The 24,324-nt window shown below is 41.9% G+C and overlaps 1 protein-coding gene across 1 annotated transcript in view; it reads left to right on the forward strand.

The window, feature by feature from the left end:
- Positions 1-24,324, forward strand: part of LIMCH1 (LIM and calponin homology domains 1) — a 330,288-nt gene that overhangs the window by 243,924 nt on the left and 62,040 nt on the right. The window contains exon 9 of the mRNA XM_047091336.1: positions 20,872-20,907. Within this exon, the coding sequence (XP_046947292.1) occupies positions 20,872-20,907 (36 nt within the window). The remainder of the gene's footprint in view (positions 1-20,871; positions 20,908-24,324) is intronic.

The following is a 24,324-nucleotide window of genomic DNA, read 5'->3' on the forward strand; positions in this document are numbered from 1 at the left end:
GAGCTCAAATGACCCTTTCAGAGCTCTGATGTAAGACTACAAAGGGAGGCGGGCAGGACAGACCTTTCTTTGGAGAGAGATTGCCATGATCGAGTATAAGCTTCGTGAAGGCCCCTGGGCCAGTGCCTGGCACACAGTAGGTATTCGACAAATCCTTGTCCAAAGAGCAGATTTTTGAAACCAGTTCTGTTGACAGATGATGAGTGTGAGTCTGTCATCCATGCCCTTCCGTGGAGACTGCCCGACTCCCACTCTTGTTAAATTAGGTGCAGAAAGCCTGGTCTTCGTGCAAAAAAAGGCTTTTTCTTAAATCTAGATACATGGTTGTCTGGATACAAGCTCAAGTAGGTAAGGAATGCGTGGAACGTGTTTCAGAATCACATGTAGAAACTCAACAAACGGGCGGTACATTGAACCACTCATCTCTTCTGAGAAGTAGCGGTGATTTCCCCTACACTCTGCTTATGTTTTTCTCTTTGTTCAGCAAGTATTTATTGAGCATCTAATATATGCCAGGTGCTGCCTTTCAGGCACTGGGGACTCAGTAATCAATAAAATAGAGTCTCTGCCTTCAAGAACCTTATAGTCCAATACAAGGAAGCTAGAGTCTAGTCTACTCCTTTGAGGAAGACCATCCCGATCATTGCACGCTTATTTCTCATAATCCACCTGCATTACCCACAATTTCCACTGAGAAAACATTTTATTAAAAGTTTTAATTATTGGATAAAATGTGAATTTTCTCTTTCCGGCAGAATGGGTGTTTTTTTTTTTTTTTTTTTTTTTGCCTTTCAATACCAGTATTGAAATAATTCTTAATAATGTTGAGATTATGACGCATTGGACTTATTAACAAATTAATGGCGGCAGTTCACTTTCTTCCCATCACCAGGACCATGTTGCATGCCGTGACTTTTTTTTTCTTTTTAATGAAAAGTAATGTCAGAATGACCAGGGGAGGACATATGGTCTGCTCCCCAGCCCAGGCTGTTAGTTTGGTAAACCATATTGTCCAACTCACTAGCTATCCTGAGACAATAGAGGAAGAGGGAAGTGAAGTGGGGTCTCCCTGTGAAGAGGACCCAGTCGGCCAAATGGATCCTAGTGGGAAGCCTTCTGATGGTGGTTTAGAGTTACCCACTGGCGGTGGCAAGGAGCAGCCTCCCCACGAGGGGTCTGTGACGACACCAGCTCCCAAGTCGGAAGACAAAGATGCTGTTGAAATGCAAAAGCGCAGGAGGCTAGAGCAAGCTGGAATCAAGGTCATGCCGGCAGCACAGCGCTTTGCCAGGTTAGGTGTGCAGGCCGAAGCCTGGCCTGGCTGGCTCTGTGCATGCCTGGGGTTTGGAATCTGTCTGGCTTGGAGTTTCCGTCTTGTTTCCCACTTCCCGCTTTTCCCTTTGCAGCTCTCTTCCCTACGGGAGCAAATAGAAATAGCTGCTAGTCTTCACCTCAGGGCATGCCTCTGCCAAGAACTTGGTTGTTTTCAACAGAGGAGAGGAATGAGCTTCTTGCTGCTTGATGAGACCTTGTCCTAGTCTCGTGGTCAGTCACTTGTGGGGGCAGGATTTACCCAGCAATAACATCTTCTTGTTCAGTTGTTTGCGGCTTGTTAATTTTCACGCTACTCCTAAATGGCTCTTATCTTACTTTACACATCACTGGAAAATGGTCCCTTTGAAATGGGGAGCCATCTCTTTAGAAAGAGTAGTTGGCTTACAAAAATCTACTTCACTTGCTTTGTCCCAAGGGAGTAGTAAGATTGTGCTTATTTGACTCCCTTTCTGAACCCTGTTGATTTCAAAAACAAAGAATGGAGTAATTCCTTCTCTTAATCGTAACAAAGGCACCAGTATACAGCCCTGATGACTTCATATTACATGTGTGATGGAAACCTTCAGCAGCCGAAGTCACAGAAAACGATAGTTCTATAGTTTTACGTAGTGTTTTGAGAATCTGGTTAATTTTTCTCATATAGTAACCACAAAGATCCTAACAAATTATAATGAGACCAAAATCTAGTTGACAAATTAAAATTCATAACAATGTGACAATTGAAATTCCTTTGCCACTTGCTGTTCCATTTAATCAGAAGAGGTAGGTGACATACCCATTTTCAAGAAGAGTAAACTGAGGATCAGTGATAGTAAGTGACTTGCTGGTCTGAGAGCCAGTTACCGTTGACCTGGTGGCCAGACTCAGGTGTTCTGACTACAGTGCCACATCTGCCTCTCATACATTTAACAGAACATTTGCCATGTCTCTGTACAATTCTAATTGTAGTTAGTGCCACATGGTCTCGTTCTCAAACTGAAAGTTCCAGCATTGACTTACACAAATTTAATCCTAAGAGTAGCTTTGTATCGATAAAAAACCAAGGATATACGTCTTCCCTGTCTGTGGTATCCCACAGATAAGTATATCTGTCCTAAACATATATGGGCTTCTCGAAAACTCTACCATAAAATTGTGCTTGCATTACAAGGAGCTCTCTGGGTTTCTGAAGTCAGGAAAAGTAATGTCGTAGAATCTTAAAAAACAAAATCAAATCCAGATATCCTATACATTTTGGAACAAAGACCTTGTCAGATACATACTTTTTCAACATTTGAGCATCTACTTATATCAGAGAACAAACTAGATATTGAGAATACAAAAATGAAGAGTATCCCCTTACCATGTATCATTTTCTGACTTCCTGCTTCTGTCTTCAAATCTAGGGCCCAGTAGGAGTAGGAGTATAGGTAAGAGTATGAATTTACAAAAAAAAAAAAAATCTTGATATCCTTGACATACATTCCTTCATTTTTATCACACCTGTGATGTCTTTAAGCTAAAATTTACCAAAGATGCCATGATCTTTATTTTTTTCTATTTTATTATCATTGTCAAAAATTACTACTCTGCCTGATTAAAACAAATCTCACTTTTAAAAATGGATTTTTCTATAATTACCAATCTAGTTGAATGTTATGTATATTGGCTACTCGGGTTTCTTCCTCCATAAATTGTCTCATATCCTGTGCCATTTTTTTTTTCATTTAAAAGAATTTCATGTTATTGTGGTAAGAAGACTTAGCATGAGATCTCCTCTCTGAACAAATCTAACTGTACAATATAGTTTTGTTAACTATAGGCACAATGTTATACACTAGTATCTTTAGAATTTATTCATCCTGCCTAACTGAAACTTTATGCCCATTGATTAGCAACTCCCCATTTCCCCCTCCCCCAGCCCCTGGCAACCACCATTTGACTCTTTGATACTATGTATTTGACTCTTAGATATTTCATATAAGTGGAATCATGCAGTATTTTTCCTTCTGTGACTAGCTTATTTCACTTAGCCTAATGTCCTCAAGGTTCATCCATATTCTCATATATTGCAGAATTCTCTCCTTTTTAAAGGCTGAATGATATTCCATTATATGTAAATAGCACATGTTTTTATCCATTCATCCATCAGTGGACATTTACATTGTTTCCACATCTTGACTATTGTGAATAGTGGGGCAATGAACATGGGAGTGCTGCTATCTCTTCAGGATCCTGATTTCAATTCCTCTGGATAAATAGCCAAAAGTGGGGCCACTGGATCTTGTAGTGGTTCTGTTATTTATTTATTTATTTATTTATTTATTTATTTATTTAGAGAAAGAACATGCGTGCAAGTGGGGGAGGGGCAGAGAGAGAGAGGGAGAGGAAGAATCCCAACCAGGCTCTGCACTGTCAGCATGGAGCCTGACGCAGGGCTTAAATTCACAAATCATAAGATAATTACCTGAGCCAAAATCAAGAGTCAGACACTTACCCAACTGAGCCACCCAGGCGCCCCAAGGTCGTTGTATTTTTAATTTTTCAAGGAACCTCTATATCATTTTTAGAGTATCCAAAAGAGCCACAAGAGATGAGTGGGGAGCTACACTGAGCTAACTCAGGACACCCAGGAATCATGGTGATGTAGAGAAAAGAAGAGATTGGGCCACTTCCGTAACTGTGTGGTTTATTTTGTAATGAAATACTGACATGTCTTATAACGGTTCCCATTCTGTGCACAAACCTAGAATCATGGTTAGTTTACAAATGTAAGTCTGATGGATGAATATTACATTTATGTGCTAATTTTTGCTGCCAACCACGTTTCCTGTTATCTGGCTTAATTTTTTACATATTTTGTCCAAGTTAGCTCTGTTAAGCAAAAATTCACAGGTCCATTAATATCACCACACTTTGGATCTTCTGACTTAACACCTAAAAGTGGGTTCGGGAAAATTATGCATATTCCCAGAGAATGTCCCCAACAACAGTGTGACACAGCTACTCCAGACACCCAGAATTCATTTGTCGGCAGACTGTTCAGCTGCTAGCTCTCTCATAAACGTTTTATACATACCATGGCACTAGCCTGGCCTGTCTGTGGCTCTGTCACTTATATTGCAGCCTTCACCAGAGTTGAGAGCCATTATACGTTTATCCACATTTGGAATCCTGCTTTTAATGTGGCCGAAAGTAGCTTAACTGGAATGAAGCACGTATCACGGAGATGAAAAGGCTTCTTGGCATCTGGAAAATAAGAATATAAAATATGTAAATATGCCGATGTCTCTTAAAACATTTAACCTCCGTCTCCTGTCTTTGCCATCAGATGGATTCTGGCCACCACATCTTTGAACCCAGCAAGAGGCCCAATATATGTCCTGTGGCCCCTTTTGTAACCTGGAAAGTCTGCATTTGTAGAGATGGGTTATAATATAAAGTCATAGGTGAGGGACGGAGGCACACAGACAAAGAACAAGGCTTTAATTTTGTAGACTGTTTTCTTGTTTTTTCTTCCCCCCCAAGTCTTGTCAAACGCCTCCTTGTATTATTTCTAATACAGTATATAAGAAGGAGCAAAAGTGCATGTTATTCCATTTTCACATGAGTTTAGAAGCCTAGAAATCCCAAGCTTCCTGTCAAAACATATATTAGGAGGTATCTTAGCATCGAGGGATAGAGTACGACTTCTTAATAAATGTGTGGAGTTTAATATTTCTTAGAGTCACCATTGAAGTAAAAAGTATATAGACTATTTTTTCTTCTGTTTTAGTTTATGATTAAGTGAGCTTAATTACCCCCCAAATCTGAGACTCTGCCAAAAATAGCCAAGATTTCTGTTTTTAAGAGGATAAAATAGGAACCAAGATTCACTTCCCCTGAATTAAAATGCCATGGAGATTTGAGTTCTCTTACTTGGTGTTTCCCATTGGAGAAGTAAACTTCTTTTATTTTTTTGAACTGAATTATAGGTTTCACGTGATTGTGCTTCTTTTCTAATTGTTTTCATATGTTTCAACACTCAGTCTTTTCTGCTGGTCTGTGGATCTTCTCGACCACATAGTAATTAATTACAGAGGGGGGGAAAAAGCCTCCAAGGAACAATAGACATTTTCAAAAACTTTAGAGGAAGGGTGGGTGCAGCTGAGTGCCAGACACGTAGTCCTCTACACCCTGCCCCCCAGACACCTGTGTCACTGATTGTTGCTGAACCGATCCTTGGGGATCGGGGACCAGATACACACAGAGCTCTCGTGAGCCTCCGTGACTCTGGATGCGGCAGCACTGTTTGGGCACCGGCTGAGCGGGGAGGTTTCTGGTGTTGCCCCTGGCATTCTCAAGAGACCTAACAGGCACTTCTGGAGAGCCCAGTTTCTTTCAATAGGAGACAAACTGGCTGCCAGTCTGAGCTGGTTGCTTGAGTGTTACCAAGTGAAAAGGGGTGAAAGAGAATGCCCGTTCTTCCTTATTTGAAATCATTATCTCGTTCATTTTGAAATATAGAACTTCGAGAAAACAGCCTTTTCTTTCCCCTCACCTGCTTCGTTTGAGCCCATAGTCTCTCCTACAGAGATAGCCTTCCTTGTTCCAGAGGAGGCTGGACAGGGTTGCCAGGTTGGAGGCGGGGCTTGGCATTCCTTGTGTCGCACTGCACTGTATTCCTTCTCAGCGAAGCGGTGAGCTGTGCCCACAGAGTAGCCCTTCTTCCCAAAGTGACTCATCTATGAATGACTTGGAAAAAATAAAAACGTCAGATCTCCCCCATGAATATCGAGCCAGATAGCCCGAGTCTGCCCCTTAAATTTGCTCTATTTATCTAAATTCAGATGACTGGGGCTGGAAGCCTCAGTATTCTCCTCTGCAAAGTAGGCATGGTAAGTCCTGTCTGTCTGTCATGTGTATCTGGAATAGACTAGCTGCTCAGAGAGTTATAATTATTGAGAACTGAAGGAGAACATACTGAACCTTTCCAGTAGACTGCCCTTAAGGTCCTTCAAGGGAAAAAGAAAAGCACGTTATAAAAGGTTATTTAAAAATTTTAGTGACTAGACACCTATGAACACAATCCTATGTATCTGCCTTATACATATTATTTATTACCACATGACCAGCCTCACTAGTCCAGATTTTGTGTCATTTTTTTCCTCTTTCTCTGAGTCTTCCTTGAAACTCTGAATTTACAGGATTCAAGCACGTAGCAGAAAATCATTCATTATGACTGTTTTTTTTCAAGTGGGCAGGGAGTGGCTTTCAGTGGCCAATGATACAGAAAGCTTTCTTCACCCTCTTTTTTTTTTTTTTTTAAGTCCACACATCTAAATTGAGATCATTTGAAACAAGTCTTGCCACACTGGGCATTTAGCCTAAAAAGAAACACCCCAGGGAGTTTGAGGCCTGGCTTGGGCTCATGTGATGCTGAGAACACCAGATTCTCCCTGCTCAATTGGCATCACAAATTGGCATGGTCATTTGCATAAATGCGTATGTTTTATTCTATAGAATTCTGCCTGAGTTGGGGGAGATTGTAACCCATGACCACCGCTGCTCAAAAACTGAATAGAGTGCTGCTTTTGGACTTAAGAGGTTCAACTAGGGGCCTGCTCCCCTCTAACTTGGAGTCAGATCAGCTGAAATGAGATAATGAATGTGAAAGTGCTTTGTAAACTGTAAAGTGCTGTGCAAGCATTGTAAGGTATGATTAGTTAGCATTCTGCTACCATTAATCCCGGAAGAACATAGGGGTCTATGACCAGCAGTGCAAATCACAACTCCAATCTAAGCACAGCACACAGGTTCCCTTGATTTGGTAACCAAAATACTGCTCTTTCTCCTACTTCATAGTCATGGTAGTGCCTTTTTTTTTTTTTTTTTTTTTTATGATGTTCTGCTTTCAGTACTGTTCATGGCCTGGTCCTTTGCGAAACACATGGTACAGTGGTTACAAACAGAACCTCAGAGCCAGACTGCCTGAGTTTAAATTTTAATTTCACCACTGGCACGTTGACGTTGGGCAAATTTCTTAACCTGAAACCTAGTTTCCACTCTCTTAAAATGAGTGATGCTAATAACACCACGGTTGCAGGGTTAGTATTGGGTTTAAATGAATTAACACTTAGAAGGAATTCTAGCCCATATTGGGTGCTCAATAATTGTTAGCCACTGTCTTTATCATCACCGTTGTGATATTTATTTATTTATTTATTTATTTGAGAGGTGGGGAGGGGCAGAGGGGGAGAGAGAGACCATTTTAAGCAGGTTCCAGCTCAGTGCAGAGCCTGACATGGGGCTCAATCCCATGACCTTGGGATCATGACCTAAGCCAAAATCAAGAGCTAGATGCTCAACCAACTGAGCCACCCAAGCATCCGTGTGCTTTTTAAATAGTGCATTTTTGGAGAGATTAATTCAATGGCCTGTGATTTCCATTGGCTATTCTTTATGGCCATAGTCAACCAACATCAGTTGGTTCTTGCCAGATACATTGGCTAAGGAGGCAGGAAAGCACCATTCAGGGTTGGCCAGGCAGAACACTGAGGGGTTAGGTGTGCACCTCAAAGGCAGGATTTAATATTTTAAGAAATAAATTTATTCAGGGAGCAAAGCACCACCAACCACTTCCAAATTCTGTGTTTTAAATTTTTATTGAGAACAATGTCAGCAGTGAGAAGAAGGAATCTTCTGGACATGATTGGTGATTAGTGATTTGATTTTCCAAATGTCAGATGGAGTGAGGGCCTACTGTAGTCTTAAGATGATGCCCCTGCAGGAGCGGTATGGGGCCGAGCAGCTAACATGGGCTACCAGATCGACCAGGGAACACAATTTCATTGTTCACTCCACACCTAGTTAGGCTAGTTCAATTCCTTCTTCATTTCTGAGATGAGTTGTCCTTTGAGGATGAAGAATTTACTTTTAATCCTCTCTTAGAAATTGGATACAAAGTAGGTGAGCTTTCTTTAGATATCAAGATATTTTATGAAATGGGAAGAAGAAAATAAATGACAAAAAATGTTTTAACGTTTTATTATTACTTACAATAATAATTACTTAGAAGCAAGGCTGATCTTCTGAGTAGGGGGAGAGGAGTTTGTGTGAATACCAGATGGACACATTTGACCCTATTCCTATCCCACATGCCTCCAACAAAAACTAAAACTAAAACTAAACTAAACTAAATGAAAAGTCCTGATATTCCACCATTAAATTGCATTCAGGGGTTTAAAATTTGGGGCCTTCAACATCTCTTTGAAAATGGAAATGGTGCAAAGTAGTAATTTTTTAGCCATTTTGGCAAAATGTTTTATGACAATTTACTTGACATTTAGCATACGATGAAGAAAAGCTGAGAGGTGGACAGTCACTGGGGTAGAAGATAGAAGACAGAGCTGCTCACGGGAGGGTTCAGGGCAAAACAAGCACTTATGCCTTGGGTCTATCCTGTGAATGGCCATAAACTATTCCAGATGTTTCAGGTTAGCTCAGCTCTGCAGAAAGACCTTCCTCACACTTTGCAATCTGGCACATATACTACGTTTGCTGTTCCCCCAGCTGCATACATTAGCTTTCCCCCAGCTCAGTTTCTTGGTGCCTCAAATTTTTGCCCTATCACTCAAAAACAAATTGAGTACCTGTTGGGTGTGTTGCTCATGTGCGAAAGGAAAACAAAACAAAACAAAACAAAACAGCTAAAAGCTTTCATTCTTCCCGGTTTTATGAAAAGAGTTTGGAGGGTCACGCTCAGAGCCATTTAGGGTCCTGCATTGCTGATGCTGATGGGGCCCTGTCAATTACATGAATTTTTAGTCTTGCTAGTAGCTGGCTAAATTCAAGGTTTTAAAACCCACCCTAACTATGCTACAACTCTGGACTAAAATAGTAAACAGATGTCACCTACACTAATGATGTTGAGAAGACCTTTCACTAACAACACAGCTGTGTGTCTGGAGATGGGGATTTTAAAAAAAAAACCCATTCGGTCTGATCACGTGTAGAGTTCTATTTAATTTTGCTCTGGCAGCCACAAGCAATTAAGTAATGAGAAAGAAGCCGTTCACGACATTATCCTTCGCAAAGAAAACCCTTTCCTGACCCACGAACGTGGCAAAGATCCGCAGTCAGAAGATGAAGTTGTGTGTCGACGGCCTGATCTTGAGAAAGACGATTTTGCTGCAAGGAGAGTGAGGATGAACCAGACAAAGCCACTGGTGCCATTGAACCAGCTCCTCTATGGGCCTTACCGAAAAAAAGAGGCAGAGAAATCAGATAGCAGCAAACAACTCTCAAAGGGAATTTCAGAAAAGAAAAGTCTAGAATATAAAAGGTGTGCACTGTGTGTGTGTGTGTGTGTGTGTGTGTGTGTGAGAGAGAGAGAGAGAGAGAGAGAAGGGAGTGGGGAGAGAGAGAGAGAGACGGAGCACAATTAAGTGAAGGTGACTTGTGCCATAGCCCCCCCATTCCTTTCTTTCCTGCCTCGATGACAAGGAATTGGTAATGGTTGATTTTGAAGTGGAACTCCAAAGATCCAATCTCCTTAAAAGCAGTGGCAGAAAGTAGAATGGCCATGTCCAAACTAGAGCTGAATTTACCAAATAAACTTTGAGTTCCAGTGGACACATCACCACATATGATTGGTGTTATTGGCACAAGCAGACATGTGCCATTGGCTCTCAGTGACAGCCACCTCTCACGGCTGCTCCAGTCCATTAACAGGAAGCTGAAAACACTGTTATTCCTTGTCTGTAGGCTCTTCTCTCTGATTAGCTCCTTTTAGATATTGAAAGGGGGAAAATGAGACTTGCTCTTTCTGCGTCCCAGTGAGATCACTTAGGCATTTAATAATGGAGATTTCTTATTACAAAAAAAAAACCTTCTCAAATGTAATATACTTCCATTTGTTCTATTATGGAAATTGTTTTTAAGTGAGTTTTCTTCTCCCAACTTTTTCCCCATCCTCTTAATTCGGGAAAGGAAAATTGTAGTGAAATGGGTTTTGGCTGGTGATTTTCATCCTTAGAGGGATATGATTTTATTTAAGGTGTCACCTTGCTAAATTTCATCCCACAGAGTTGATCATTCTTATATTTTTTCCTTATATCAAAATCAGAGATTTGCATTGTCAAATTGCCATCCCTTGGCCTATCGTTTAAGAGGTTTGTAAATTCTGTTGAACGAAGACTATAAACATCGTAACTGTGTTTTACATGATTCAAATGGTTCTTTGGACAGAGTCACTGAGCTCAGTGGAGTTGTTAGTGTTGTCGTTGTTACTGTTGGCGCTGCTGTTGTTCTGGGAGGTACCAGATACAAAGTGCATGGAAGATCCTCAGATGTAGAACAGGGTTTTAGAGCACAGAGGCCCTGGCATGGTTTTTTTTAGGACACATTATAGCTTCAGGAGTCTCTGGCTCTGTGCCGTTCCTGTTGGCATGCCTTGTAACAAACCATTCTAGGAGGGCCTTGTGGGAGGGATCAGTTGTTGCACATGAAGAAAGGACTTCTAGACAACGGGCTGGCACCAAGGCACATTGATGGTGATCAGCAACTTGAGTTAGGAAAAGGAATAGCTTTTGTATCTCCCTTTTTTCCTTTCTCCTGCATGCAATTTTAATTCCTGGTATTTCCAGCCTCATTTGTCTGTTGTCACCTGACTCTGTGTTTGGGGACACAGCTCTGAGTCTGGGATGGCCCATGACCTCTTGTGAGAGCATCAAAGAACAGATGAAAGAAGATAAGGCCCCTCGTGGCTTTCGGCTCTGCCCTTCCTTCATTCCCTTTCCTAAACTAAAAGTAAACATCCTACTTGCAGAGGCTTTGCAAATACACTGTGTCATCCAGGTAACAAGAGAATACCTCACAGTTTTCTCGCTTGGATGATATATTTCTTAAAAAAATAAATAGTCCTATTTATGTAGGTTTTTGTGATTTTCTATCTCAAGAGGCATATTTAATTGGAAATTGATCTTTAATGCCATAGAATGTTAATGCACGGGGATGTCTCAGCTTCTTCGATGTAGATTACAGCATTGTCGGCATTAGCCACCTGACATCCACTTCTTGGGGAGAACAATTGAAAATATCAGTGTTAACATCAATAAAGATGACTTATTAACACAAGAGACAAATGGGTATTGGCTCTGTAGGTCCAGATAAATGGGATACACTGTTTATTCTTCAGGTTTACATCACCCAAATCCAACCGGTGCTATCGGGGACCAGAGGCTGAGTTTGAACATAAAAACTTTCTGTTCTGAATTGACTTCAATGTACTTTCTGGCAGTTGTGTGTTTACGGTTGAGATGTTTAACATGTGAATGACGTTCCAGCTATCTCCGAACTAATCCTAGCATTTGGATCATGCAGAGCTCGTTACTAACATTTTACTGGTGCTGTAAAAGACATTCCAAAAGGGCTCAGGGATTCAATCAGAAAACTTGAATTCATTATAGTAACTTGAATAGTGTGGGAATTGGGCATCATTACTCTCAAACCGAAATCTCATTACCATTCTTAATAGTCTTTCAGAAAGCCCTGGCTTCTCTTCCTAAACTAAACTTGAGACTGTCGTCGGGTGGAAAAACTTCATCTCATTAGAGTGTCAGGAGGGCAGCATAGGCAAAGGGAATCAAGACTCCAATTGATTCCATATTTTTTGAGAAAGGGAAAGTTGCTTCCATCATTTCCTTCTGTCCTTAGCCTCTGAAGTTCCTTGCTTGACATTGCTCTTTGTCTGCTCCCCTTCCTTGAACATGATTTTTCCAATGATATGGGGGTCCGGATAAAATGGACAGAAACCAGGGCCAAATAGAAGAAGCGAAGTCAATGGTGACCTGTGTTACTCGGACTCAAGAGAGCGAACCTGCAGAAGAAGGAGTGAGGAAGGTGCCAGATCTTTACAAGGATGACCTGGCTCAGCGGAGAATTCAGGGCCACCTTGCCCCTCACCGAGAGGCTCCAAGATTTGTCACAGTCTCCAATATAACAGAGGCTGACTTGGAGACGTGGGAGAGACTGAAAGTGTCAGGAAAGACAAGGTGTGTCATTTTTTCCCCTGGTTTTCCCCTGGCAGTAGTATTATTGAACTTTGAAGGAATCAAATGCTTATCCTTCTATCATTTTATATTCTCAGGGCTAGAAAAACAAAAACTCTCAAAACACAGTATATTCTGCGTGAGTTGAAAGTTATTAATACTAAAATTTACGAGCCACTGGATGGAAAACATCCTCTTTAATCGAACCAGCTACTGTGAATGGTTATATGGATAGGCTTGTTTACTGTAAGCAATTTAGACTTGAGTTTTAGCTAATTTTAGTTATTTCATTGTACCTAAGATTTTCTTTTTAAAAAAATTTTAAAAATATTTTATTTATTTTTGAGAGGGAGACAGAGCGCGAGCGGGGAGGGGCAGAGAGAGAGGGAGACACAGAATCTGAAGCAGGCTCCAGGCTCTGAGCTGTCAGCACAGAGCCTGACATGGGGCTTAAACTCACGAACTGCGAGATCATGACCTGAGCCGAAGTCAGATGCTTAACCGACTGAGCCACCCAGGCGCCCCCATCGTACCTCTGATTTTCTCATGCCATCATTTATGATGTTGGAAGTGATATTTTGAAAGCCATAGAAGCTTCAAGCACTATTACCTAGGCAAGACAATGATCATTTCTTCATTTGATTGATTAATGGAAAATCAATTCTGCTGTAGCCATAGAAGTGTTTTTCATAAATCTAGTATTTAAGAAAAAGAGCTCTTACTCATTTGTACTTGCCTTAGAAATCTTTGGAACTCATTTCTGGTTCTGACTAGGGATGGAGATGTTGAGCACATCTGTGCCCCTGAGCCTTCACCAGAAATTAAAGCAGAAACTGCCATTCGTGATGACTTTGCCAGCCGCAGAGCAAGGGCCTATGAGAAAGCTTCCAGCCCCAGGCAAAAGTTTGTGCACTTTGGACCCGTGACAGAGATAGATCAGCAGAAGTGGAAGCGACTCAGCATCGGCAAGGCTGGGCCTAGGGAGGATGTAGAAGAAGTCATGGGTTACAGCAGCAAGATTGAAATGAACTCTGTCACCCCAGCCTCAGCGGCCACGGCCGGTTTACAAAAAGACCGAACGCTTAATCCGCAAAATGACTGCAGGTATTTCTCGCCATACATGTGCAAGATCTGCATGGGAATCACTGCTGCTTTTAAAGAGCCTGCTGAAGCACATTAAAGAAGCCTCCGGAGATCACGTAGTTTTAACAGGCTCTTTTGCTGGTTGGCAGAGAAGTAACGTTAGCGGGCCGCCCTAGGGAGGCACATGTATGTGAACGTTAATGGCAGGCGTCCATTTTGATTCTGTTGTCACCAGAATCACTGCCTGGGAATGCCAGTAATCTTGGCGAATGACCCTTTTTCCCTGGGCTGCATTAAGCACTATTTTATTAGTTGGAAATATTGAATGAACTAGATGGAATGTTTTAATGATATCCCTAGTGTTTCTTCTAAAGATCTATGGATAAAAATCAGGTTTATCTAAAACCTCCCTGTTTCTTATCCCATGGAAGGAGGAAAAAATAGTTATTAATATCGTTAAGTCCAAATCTGGACAAAGAAGGAGACAAAAAGAAAGTAAAGGTCTCTTCCCTCCGCTACTTAAAAAAAAAAAACAAAACTATAATAAATCGTGAATGGAAAAAGACTTCTTTCTTGGGGTTCCTATGAGTGAAGAATTTCCTTGGCTGAATCACCATCCACATTTGTGAGGGATCACCTGGGTAAAGCCCTCATAGGCCCACCACCAGTTCTCATCCTCACTGGAGGCCTTCCAGCTTTGAATTACCAAGCCCTCTTTTGGGGGTTCAAGTTCAGGGGGCTGGTCTCCCTTCCAGGAAGCAGGTATAGCGGGTTTTTAGGAGTCTGGATTCTCTTGGGAACCTCCATTCCACCTGCATGGTGGGAGCAAAGTAAGGCTATCCGTGGCAGCAGGAAATGCTCAAGATACCTTCCTCATGTCTTGGCCTTGCAATCCAAAGGAAGCAGTGAATGGTCCATGACATACAGAGGGGTATCTTTGGTCCAGTAGTGTAGCCAACACCATGGAGGATAGCAGACTATCCTAGATATACATAACCTATATATCCTAGATATATATATCCTAGATATATCCTAGATATATCCTAGATATACATAACCCTAGTAGACCAGAAATACGTAGTTGGTGTTTCAGAGGCTGATAGGGACCTGGGGCGGAGGAGGTGGGGATGAGACATTAGTAAGAAATGCATTGTTGAGTCCTTGACTACTGAGGGACCCATCGTCCAGGGTCATGCCAGCCTTTTTTTGACCTGTCCCAGGCCCTCGCTGGGGTTCACATTCCATTATCTCCATCTGAGTATGTCATCCTTACTAACCAGCTTCCGGAATGAGAGCAACTGAACTCTCTTAATCTCTCAGTCTCAACAACTTTCGTTGTGTCCTTTCATAATTCTTTTTCCTCTTCTCTCTTGCCGCCACTGTTACTTGATTATCAACAGAATAGTGGATTCTGGTGTAGATGACCATTGCAAAAGGGTCTTGCGGCTGGCTCCTGTGCTGGAGACCCAGGAGGAGCATGCCTGCAGTTTGGGCGAGTGCCCAAGAACAGAGGAAGGTGAGGAGGACTTTCTCTCCCTTCCCAGGAGGTGAAGGATGACAGGTGGGGGTCAAGGCCTCTGGTGTGAATTCTTCCCTAGCAGTAAAGCCGTCCTCTCTGGCTTTAGTTACATGCAAACAGCTGCCGCAGGATGGCAAAGAGGAGAAAGAAGGAGCCACTCAAAGGGATTCTGAGACGCTGCCAAGGGCTGAAAGATCAGAGGAGAGCGGCCAGCCACTGTGAGCGCTTGCCTGCATTCCAGGGTGTGCTGCCTCTGCTGTGTGTGGCTGTTGTGTTCTCAGAAAACAGCTTAGAGCCACAGTATGCACTTGATGACTGATGTGGCGTGGAGTTAAGTCTCTTAAAAGAATGCACCCATCCCAGGGTCAGAGTCCTGCTTTCAGTGCCCTCTCCGGGTGGAGACTTGAGCCTTTGCATGTGGTTGGGTGCTGGCCAAATTTCATTCTCAGGAATCGTGAAAATCGGAAAGGGAAACCCATTCCTGTGTAAGTACCAGTTGCATGATGGAGGTCCACGGTATTAATACTCAGTTGCTATGTGTGCTGCTGCCTCCATGGACATTGGCTTCTTCTGTTTTGGGTTCATGCCAGTGAGGAATGCTACTGAAAACATCTTTAGCAATAAGTGGCCTTTGACTGGCTGGCCTGAATGTTGCCCTAGTTCTTGTCCCCCAGCCACTGAATGCAAGGCTTCAGGGACAGAAGAGAGCTCGGAGAAGATGACAGCTCCTGCCTGGAGTGGCAGGGGACTGAAAGGCCAAGGAAAGTTGTATGATTCACAAAAAGATGACATGATGGTCAGGAGAACCAGGACATCTCTTAGACGCACTGGATCCAACGCAAACCAGTTCCTCCCAGTTCCATTTGCAAAGCAACAGGATGTGGAGGAATCTGCCAAAGGTCCGCCAATGAAAGATAAGAGGTCAGAAGACTATCCTGAGCTTTTGTGATTTGTTTCTCTAGTCTGAGCCTTCATGGATGCTTTGAGTATGTTATTAACACATTATGGTACTTACCCACTATTGCTTGCAGAAATGGCCCAGGCTGCCAAGACTTTTTTTTTCTTCCTTTTTTTGCATATAAGCAGGTATGGAAAAAATATCCAGTTGCAAGTTTTCCTGTTCAGCATTTTTTTCTGACTCTCATCTCATGGGCAACCTAAACGGGTAACTCTTTTATTTCTTATTAGTGCATGTAGGAGCCCTCAGGTAAACGAATTGACCTTCTTTCTGACCTACTTAATTTCATTTTGATTCCTGGGGGGGTCTTCAGGTCCAAAGAAGATGTATACCACTTAGCAGTTTGTAATTTAATTTAATTTCAACATTAGCAAACACTCAGTGCTTTCTAGAGGTAAGATTTCTTCTATTCCATGCCATGACTTGATTTAAAAGGAAGAGTAAAGAAATAATCTGGGGTTTATTGTTAAAGGCCTATTTGTTGAAGCCTCTGTTGCTATTTAGTAAGAGTGATACCTTTTTGTTAAAAGTGTGGTCTGCCAGACCTGTGTAGGGTAAAGGAGTGAGGAGTGTTTTGCATAATTATATGATCCACTATAGGGATGCCTGGATGGCTCCGTTAAGTGTCCGACTCGGTTTTGACTCAGGTCATGATCTCACGGTTTCATGAGTTCGAGCCCTGCGTTGAGCTCTGTGCTGGCAGCATGGAGCTTGCTTGGGATTCTCTCTCTCTGCCCCTCCCCTACTTGCATTGTCTCTGTCTCTCTCAAGTAAACGTATAAACTTAAAAAAAAAAAAAAAAGATCCACTATAAACAGGAAGTGATGGAGTTCTGCTTCACGAAGGACCTTGAAGGGAGCGTGGCAGAAGGTAGGATGGGGAGCAGGGAAAATCTCAAGTAACATCCACATTTTTAAGTTAATATCCTAGCTATCTTTATAACCTGGATCTAACCTCTGCTTTATATTCCTCTGAATCATACTAGTACTAGAGTAGAGCCTTCTTGAAACATTGGTTTCAGGAAGCAAGGGTAATATTCGTAATATTTGTGGCCCTGTCAAACTGTGTCTGTTCCCTCCAGCTTGCCTTCTCCTGGCAATTCACAGGTAGGGTGACGTAGAAGGAAGCGAGTGCGTGGATCACACGCAGATCCCGGTTGGTCAAGGCCAGTCAGGGCTGGTTAGTGACGGAAGGACTGACTGGGCTGCCCGGTCCACCACACTCACTCACTTTCCAGACGCCCTGACACAGTGCAGCCGGGGATTATGGGCGCTGCTGTAAAGCCAGTTAGAGCGAAAGGGAGGAAGGATGCAAAGCCCGTGGCCGCCTACTAGACACTTTCCAGGTGTTTTCCCATTTATTTAGTCCTCACACAGCCTTTGGGAGGAAGAATTTTCACCTGTATCTTGCAGTTAGGAAACCGAGGTCCACATCCGCACAGCTGTAAGTACAGTTCCAACATTCAAACCCAGCTCTGCCTGAGCTGAGCGGAAAGCCAGTGCCCCTCCTCCCCCCAGCGCCCAGCGCATGGAGGAAGCTGTGGAAGCCTGATGAATTGCCTGTCACTTTTATCTGCCCCCCTATTTGTGATTCAGAGAAAGTCCTCTTTCTATTCAAACGAGAATGAATGGCTAGTTTGAGCAGAAGGAGATATGGTCAGATTAACTGTGTGACACAGTTGTGTGACTGAGTAAGCATTCGCTTTGGGAACTCATGTTTCTTTTCCACAAGTGTTTATTGAGTAATCACTATGTGTAAAACACTGGTCTGGGTGCTAGGGGATAATTTTAAATGGGCAGGAAACCCATTCTTCCCTCGCACTTCAAATGAAGCATATGCCGGTTCACAATAAGGAAGTTTATAACTAGCCAATTATTGATCCTGAAATGCTTTGTTAGTGCTGAAAGTTACATACATGCAATCAATAGATGCATAGAATATTCTCTTTATCTTTCTGAATATCCCTACCCTCACAATTAAAGTTTATTCGTTGCCTTTTTCTTTCTTTCTTTTTTTTTTTTTCTTTTTGGTGGGATGCTTATACCAACTGATTTGTCTGGCCAATTTTGTACCTATTGACTCACCTACTTTGCATTTAAAAAAAAGAAAACCTCTTTATTAGTGATTTTTTAACTTACCTGTACTTTTCGGTTTCCCATAGGACAACTGAGAAAGCCATTTGCAGCCCAAGCTTAATTATCTTTTCCTTAACTGCAAAGGCAGTTCTGCTTAAATTGATGCCCTCTTAAAACTAATAAGTTAGTCTGAGAGGAAATTCCTTAAACCCATAAGTATAGAGTAAAGGGCTAAATGAACATTATCTTTAGGAACTGCACTATTCTTTTCAGTTTCCAGAGTATTCAATAAATAGTTGTCAAAGTCCTAGTCTGGTCACCATCAGGGAACCCAAAAAGAAAAATCCCTGCCCTCATGGAGCTTACATTTTAGTGTAAATCTACATTTGTTGACAGAGATTTCCATGAAATGCTGTTAAATATTTTGCGTAGAAGCAGTTTAAATTCAAATATATACTACAAGTGGGGCGCCCGGGTGGCATAGTCGATTGAGTGTCCAACTCTTGATTTCGGCTCAGGTCATGATCCCAAGGTCATGGGATTGAGCCCCATGTTGGGTTCCATGCTCAGCGTGGAGCCTGCTTGGGATTCTCTCCTTCTGCCCTTCTCCATTGTTCGTGTGCACCCTCTCTCTCTCTCTCAAAAAAAGAGAAAAATAAAAAATGGGACGCCTGGGTGGCTCAGTTGGTTAAGCACCCAACTTTAGCTCGAGTCATGATCTCATTGTTTGTGAGTTTGGGCCCCACATCATCAGGCTTTCTGCTCGTAATGTATAGCTGGCTTGGGATCCTCAGTTCCTCTTTCTCTCTGCCCCTCCCCCCACACCTCCTCAAAACTAAAGATATTTTTTTCTTAATTTTTTTTAACGTTTTATTTATTTTTGAGACAGAGAGAGACAGAGCATGAACAGGGGAGGGTCAGAGAGAGGGAGACACAGAATCCAAAACAGGCTCCAGGCTCTGAGCCGTCAGCCCAGAGCCCGATGCGGGGCTCGAACTCACGGACCGCGAGATCATGACCTGAGCCGAAGTCGGCCACTTAGCCGACTGAGCCGCCCAGGCGCCCCTAAAGATATTTTTAAAAAAGAAAATATATCCTACATACAGCATACATACAGCTGAATCTCACCAACAAAATGTGTTAAAGAAGCCAAACTCAAAAGGATACATACTACATGGGTCCATTTATACAGCAGAAAACACTTGATACTAATCTCTGGGTATATATGGTTTATGTAGATTCACTAAGGAATGTGTGTATGATAGGTGCACTTTCTGCAGCATATATTATACTTCAATAAAACATTAAGAGAAATCTTCAGATAGAAACACAAAAACACATGCTAATTATTAATTGATTATTTCTAAGTTAACTAGGCATAACTTCTCTGCTCTGTTCCATAGATAATTTAGAAAACACTGTATTTGCATAAGCCTGTTCCAACAGGCCTATTAATTAACTGGGAAGCATAGATCCAGTCTTCAGAATGAACACCGCTTATGCACTCTCTCATTATGGAGGAATCCACTGGTCATCTGTTTCAATGTAGTAGTATTTTTAGAAACTTGAGGGTATTAGGTTAAACTTTAGCTCCTTCTGAAACTATCCCCTGGAGAAACAGAAAATGAGCCTTACTACCAGAAGAGAAATATCCACAAACCTTTTGGCCATTTTAACAGAAACTTTGGGTTTTGCACTGGTTTCGTTGCCTTCACTGTAAATGAAAACAATCGTTAATGAATGCAGACTGTTCTAGAATGGTAAGAGCAGATAAGAGAGAAGGATGTGTGCGTGCACCCATGAATTCCAGGGTGTTTTCCCTAAGATTATAGGAAGAGATCTTTAGAAATTTTCCCCCATAAACTGTTATGAAACTGAACATGAGACTAGATAATTTTTGCTAAAAACCCCAAAATTTAATTTGCTGGAAACTGAAAGCAGGACATTGTTTTCTTTACCCAAATAATTCTTTGTCCACCATCAGAGTGCAGAAATGCTTTTGGGGCATAGGTAAGAACCTTCTCTTAAAATCTCCCTTTGCTGAGGAGATAGTCATTTGTGGAAGCCGCTTTTTTAAAATGTGCTTTAAAATATGCCCTATAATGTCCTCATATCTTTTTTCTAATTTAACCTTTTTCCTTGCTTTAGCAAACACATTAAAATCGAAAGTGTCTATATTGTAGAAGGTACAACTGTGTAGACCTAAATAATCAGAAGAATATAGAAGATTTAAAAAAAAAACACTGGTTTTTCAAGTTATGGAATATTATCCAAGCCTGGTTTTGATTAAGGCTGCCAGTTTTCTAGGAATTGTGGTTTTTGTCAAATGCATGCGGAAGGCACTGATTGGGGTTCTGGTTGGAGTTCTGGTTTGCTTTCAGAAAAGTGCAGAAACACTCTTTGATGTCATTTGTGCAAATGCATTAACACATCAGGGAAAGGGTCAGTAAGCGTGTGCTTCTATGTTGGGTGTCCATTACAGCCGTTACTGCAGAACATAAAGGCATGAAGAGCTTAACTGTTTGTGAACAACCATAATACAGGTTTTGTTTTGTTTCTTTTTAAACTGCCTTCTCTAAACATTGTGGGTTGCACCTAAGCCTTTCTGTGTTTGTATTGAACAGCTTCTTTTTTGTGGGTAGCATGGGGATTATTTTCATTTCTCCTCTGTGTTTTAATACACAGTTTGCATTCTTTAGAAATGCCAAGACTTTTCTTTCCTTTTCTGTAGCTCATGAATATTGCTAATTGTATAATGACACTTCTCTTCCAGTGTGATCAGCAAAAAAGGTTTGGCGTGCCAATATTTCACCAGTATTGTTTGTTTCCAGCTTGGTTACAGTGTTTACCTTCTGTCATGCCCATCCTCTAATTGTGTATTTGGTCTTGTAGATACGGTCCGAGAACTCCTGTGTCTGATGACGCAGAGTAAGTTGTCTTGTGTTTATAGGAATACATTAATTATTAGCTTAAACTGCATGCTTCCGGTACTCACTACTAATTGAAACGCCATTGATGCAACAGTGAACTGAACAGCTAACTGACTCATGCAGCCTCAGAAAAGCACTTGAACTTGGAATGCAGAACATATGTTCTGTGCAGGACAGATGAATGAAGGAGTAACAAGCATGATTCTAATATGCAGCTGCTGCTTAAACTTAACATTTGCTTTTCCTAGACGTGGCACGGTGAGGTTTTTCTTCTTACGGTTTGGATGTTGGTAGCCCTTCTCAACCACAGAATTATTCTGCGTTTTGCATTTAATTCTTGATATGTTAGGACTTGGAGTTAACAATGGAGCCGTCATTCTTATAGCCATATTTTTCTGAACAAAGAAAACAAATCCTAAGCCACTAATTATAGATTCAGAAGCCCAAGTTCCTCCCAGGTTGGAGTAATATAAACTGTGGGGTGCTCCCGACCAGGACGTCGGGGTTATATTCCAGTTCTGTGGCATAGCAAGGGGTCAACATGTCAAACACGACGTGGGCTTCCTCTCCCTGCCCCTTCCTCTCTCTGCCCTCAGAGAGAGGGCTTCCTCTCTCTGCCCTCAGAGATTCATTCCCCACCTCCGCCTCACGTCCAAATTTGAGAAGAAGCCAACACTCTCCCGCTTGTGACCGCATTTACTCCATTTCAAAAATGGATTTCCCATCTGCAGAGCATTCTGAAATAGATATCTAAGGCAAAAGTTTTCTTTGTAGAATGCTAGCTTTCTCAGATTTGAGTAATTTGTGTTTTAAGAATCACAACATCAGTGGCCTGCTGAGACTGATGTCTCCTCTGTGAGAGGCATTCTGTGCCCTCACGGGAGTCTGAGCCATCGGAGAAGCAAACGCTGGCCTAAGACATTTAAGTCTTGGCCTTAAAGACTTAAATGGCCTTAAGTCTTGGCCTTTAAGTCACCAAGTGAGGAGTCTAAATAAGAATGTAAAACACAAAAACCATTGCCACCAATGATGAGATTGGGCCAAAAAACTACTGTTTTGAGTACCTGTTCCATGTCTGTGTTCAACACATCAGCTTGGTTTGTACTCCCAGCACTAAGCGGTCTGACTCTGGTGCCAGGATATGATCCCAACGTGCACTCTACGATTGCTCTGCGGCTGATGTGCAGAACAGTCATGTCTCAAAACCAAGTTCAGCCTGAGCCTGACTGATTGCACGGAGTTAAGTAGTCTATAAAATTGAGCCCTGGTTATTACTTTTAAAATCTGCAGTGGCAATATGTAACATTCACTGAAAGGCGGATTACATAAGATTGATAGGTAAAACACTACTTTGATATGGTTAGCAAAAACATTTTGAGGGAATGGATTTATTCTTCATCAATGCAAAGCCATCATGCACTTTACCTAAGACGGATCTCTGGGAAATCCCAAAAGGTGGAAGAAAGGAAGGTACGTTAAAGAGCGTTTGAATCTTGCCCATACCTGAATGTGAAACCTCACCGACAGGGAAAGTGAGCGATCTTTAAAAGGGGTGGAGGTGGGGACTCCCTTCTCCGCTCTAAATTTACAAAAAGCAGCCTCCTGGAGTAAGAAGCATAAAAACTTCTTTTCCAGAGGTCTTATCTAGGAGTATACAAAGTGCTGAATTTCCTTCTTGGAAGTAGACACAACTTAACATGAAACCATGCGGGGAGCCAAATGCAAAGTTTATATTGGGAGTTTCGTTTTTAAATAGAAATTAATATATGTTTAGTTTATTCCCCAACTATCTCCCTCCTTCAACATCTTTAAGGGCAATTATTGGCACAGGCTCTATTTATTCAGAATTGACACATTCTTAAAATACAGCCCAATCAAAAAAAGATGTGCCCTTTAAGGAAAATGCAGGTCAGGGGCAGACCTACCACACAGGCAAACAGAGATTTCCGCCTCCTGGCAAGCCAAGAATGTTTCCATAGATGTAGTTTCACCTTCTTGCCCTTTTCTTCATTTGCACACTCCTCCTCTCCCAAGGCTCTCCCCACCAACGGAGCGAGCGTACCGTGAGAGCCCGTAGACTATTTTATTCCTAATTCGCTCACCGTAGACCTGGCCCAGAAGCCATTTTCAAGGCTCCCCTTGAGGTGATTTAATCCTGGTCCTCAAAAATGCCAACCTACCACCAGGAGAGACTTCGGGGCTCTGTAGCCAGGGACCCTTGTCCCAACAGCACAAGGCTGAGAAGCACTGCTCGAGTGCAAGTCACATTAATATGAATATTCTGGAACCTGGGCTCCTCCAGGATCCCCTACCCTGTCCCTAGACATATACTTCTTCATTTTGGAGGCGGAGTCCACCTCTGAGCTAAGGAACATTGTCTGAATGGTGACTCAGCCCCTTTTCTGTCTAGTATTATCAATTTTCAAGTTGCTTAGTTCCTTTTTTTGAAATAGCATAGAGATATTGCTCAGAGTTCAGTTATTTTATTTTATTTTATTTTGGCCAGTTTGCTGGTATTTCTTTTAAAATAAATAAATAAATAAATAAATAAACCAACCAACCCCTCTTTGGCCAGTTTGCTGGTATTTCTTTTAAAATAAATAAATAAATAAATAAACCAACCAACCCCTCTGGGGGGAAATAGTGCTTCCTGGTATATGAGAGGGCAACGAAGGGTTTCTCTTTTGATTTCAGTAACCAGCTTTTGGCCGCATTGGGGCTGAGATAATTAGAACTTCATGGTGGGAGCAGAGATAGGAATCCTGGACAGAAAGAGGCAATTCTCAAGGCCTTTTGCTCCCATTCTCTTCCAGGTGACATAGCCAAATCCCAAATATTAGAGAAGACTGCCATTTTTTCCTGAGGTTCTAGAAGAAGACCTGGCTCTATGGCTACCCAGTGTGGCCTAAACCCAAATTCTGCCCTTTAGAAATGGTAGATAGCGAAGTTGAAAAGGGGGCCTCCTTTCTAACCCACAGTCTGCCAACGACTTCGATGAAAAGAGAGCCCCGCTTTGAGAGGTTTTTATCTTCCACAGTCTTCATGAAGACTGTAAATTGCCTTTAAAGATGAACTGACTAAATTGGATCTATTTAAGGTTAAGGGTTTTTTGGTTTTGTTTTGTTTTGTTTTGTTTTTTTTAACTGAGAGGAGAAATGAGATGATTTTCAGTCTCTTTCTACAAAGCCTCCTTAAGTGAATTTTCATCCCTGGAGTTTAAAAAAAGTGAGGTTAGACTTTTCAGCCTACCTCTGCAAATTCCTAAATCTTTCTTAAACAACATTGATAAGTAGTGTAAAATGGATGATAAATCACAGCCCCTTCCCCCTTTGAGGACTGCAGTTTAGCTTTTTGGGAGACATGGCTGCCATAGTCCGCACCATCCTCTGAGTATGTAGAGGCATCTTCACACGGT

This window comes from Lynx rufus, unplaced genomic scaffold (assembly GCF_022079265.1).
Source record: "Lynx rufus isolate CCGP_SWC_20201006 ecotype Redwood Valley unplaced genomic scaffold, mLynRuf1.p SCAF_3, whole genome shotgun sequence".
NCBI lineage: Eukaryota > Metazoa > Chordata > Mammalia > Carnivora > Felidae > Lynx > Lynx rufus.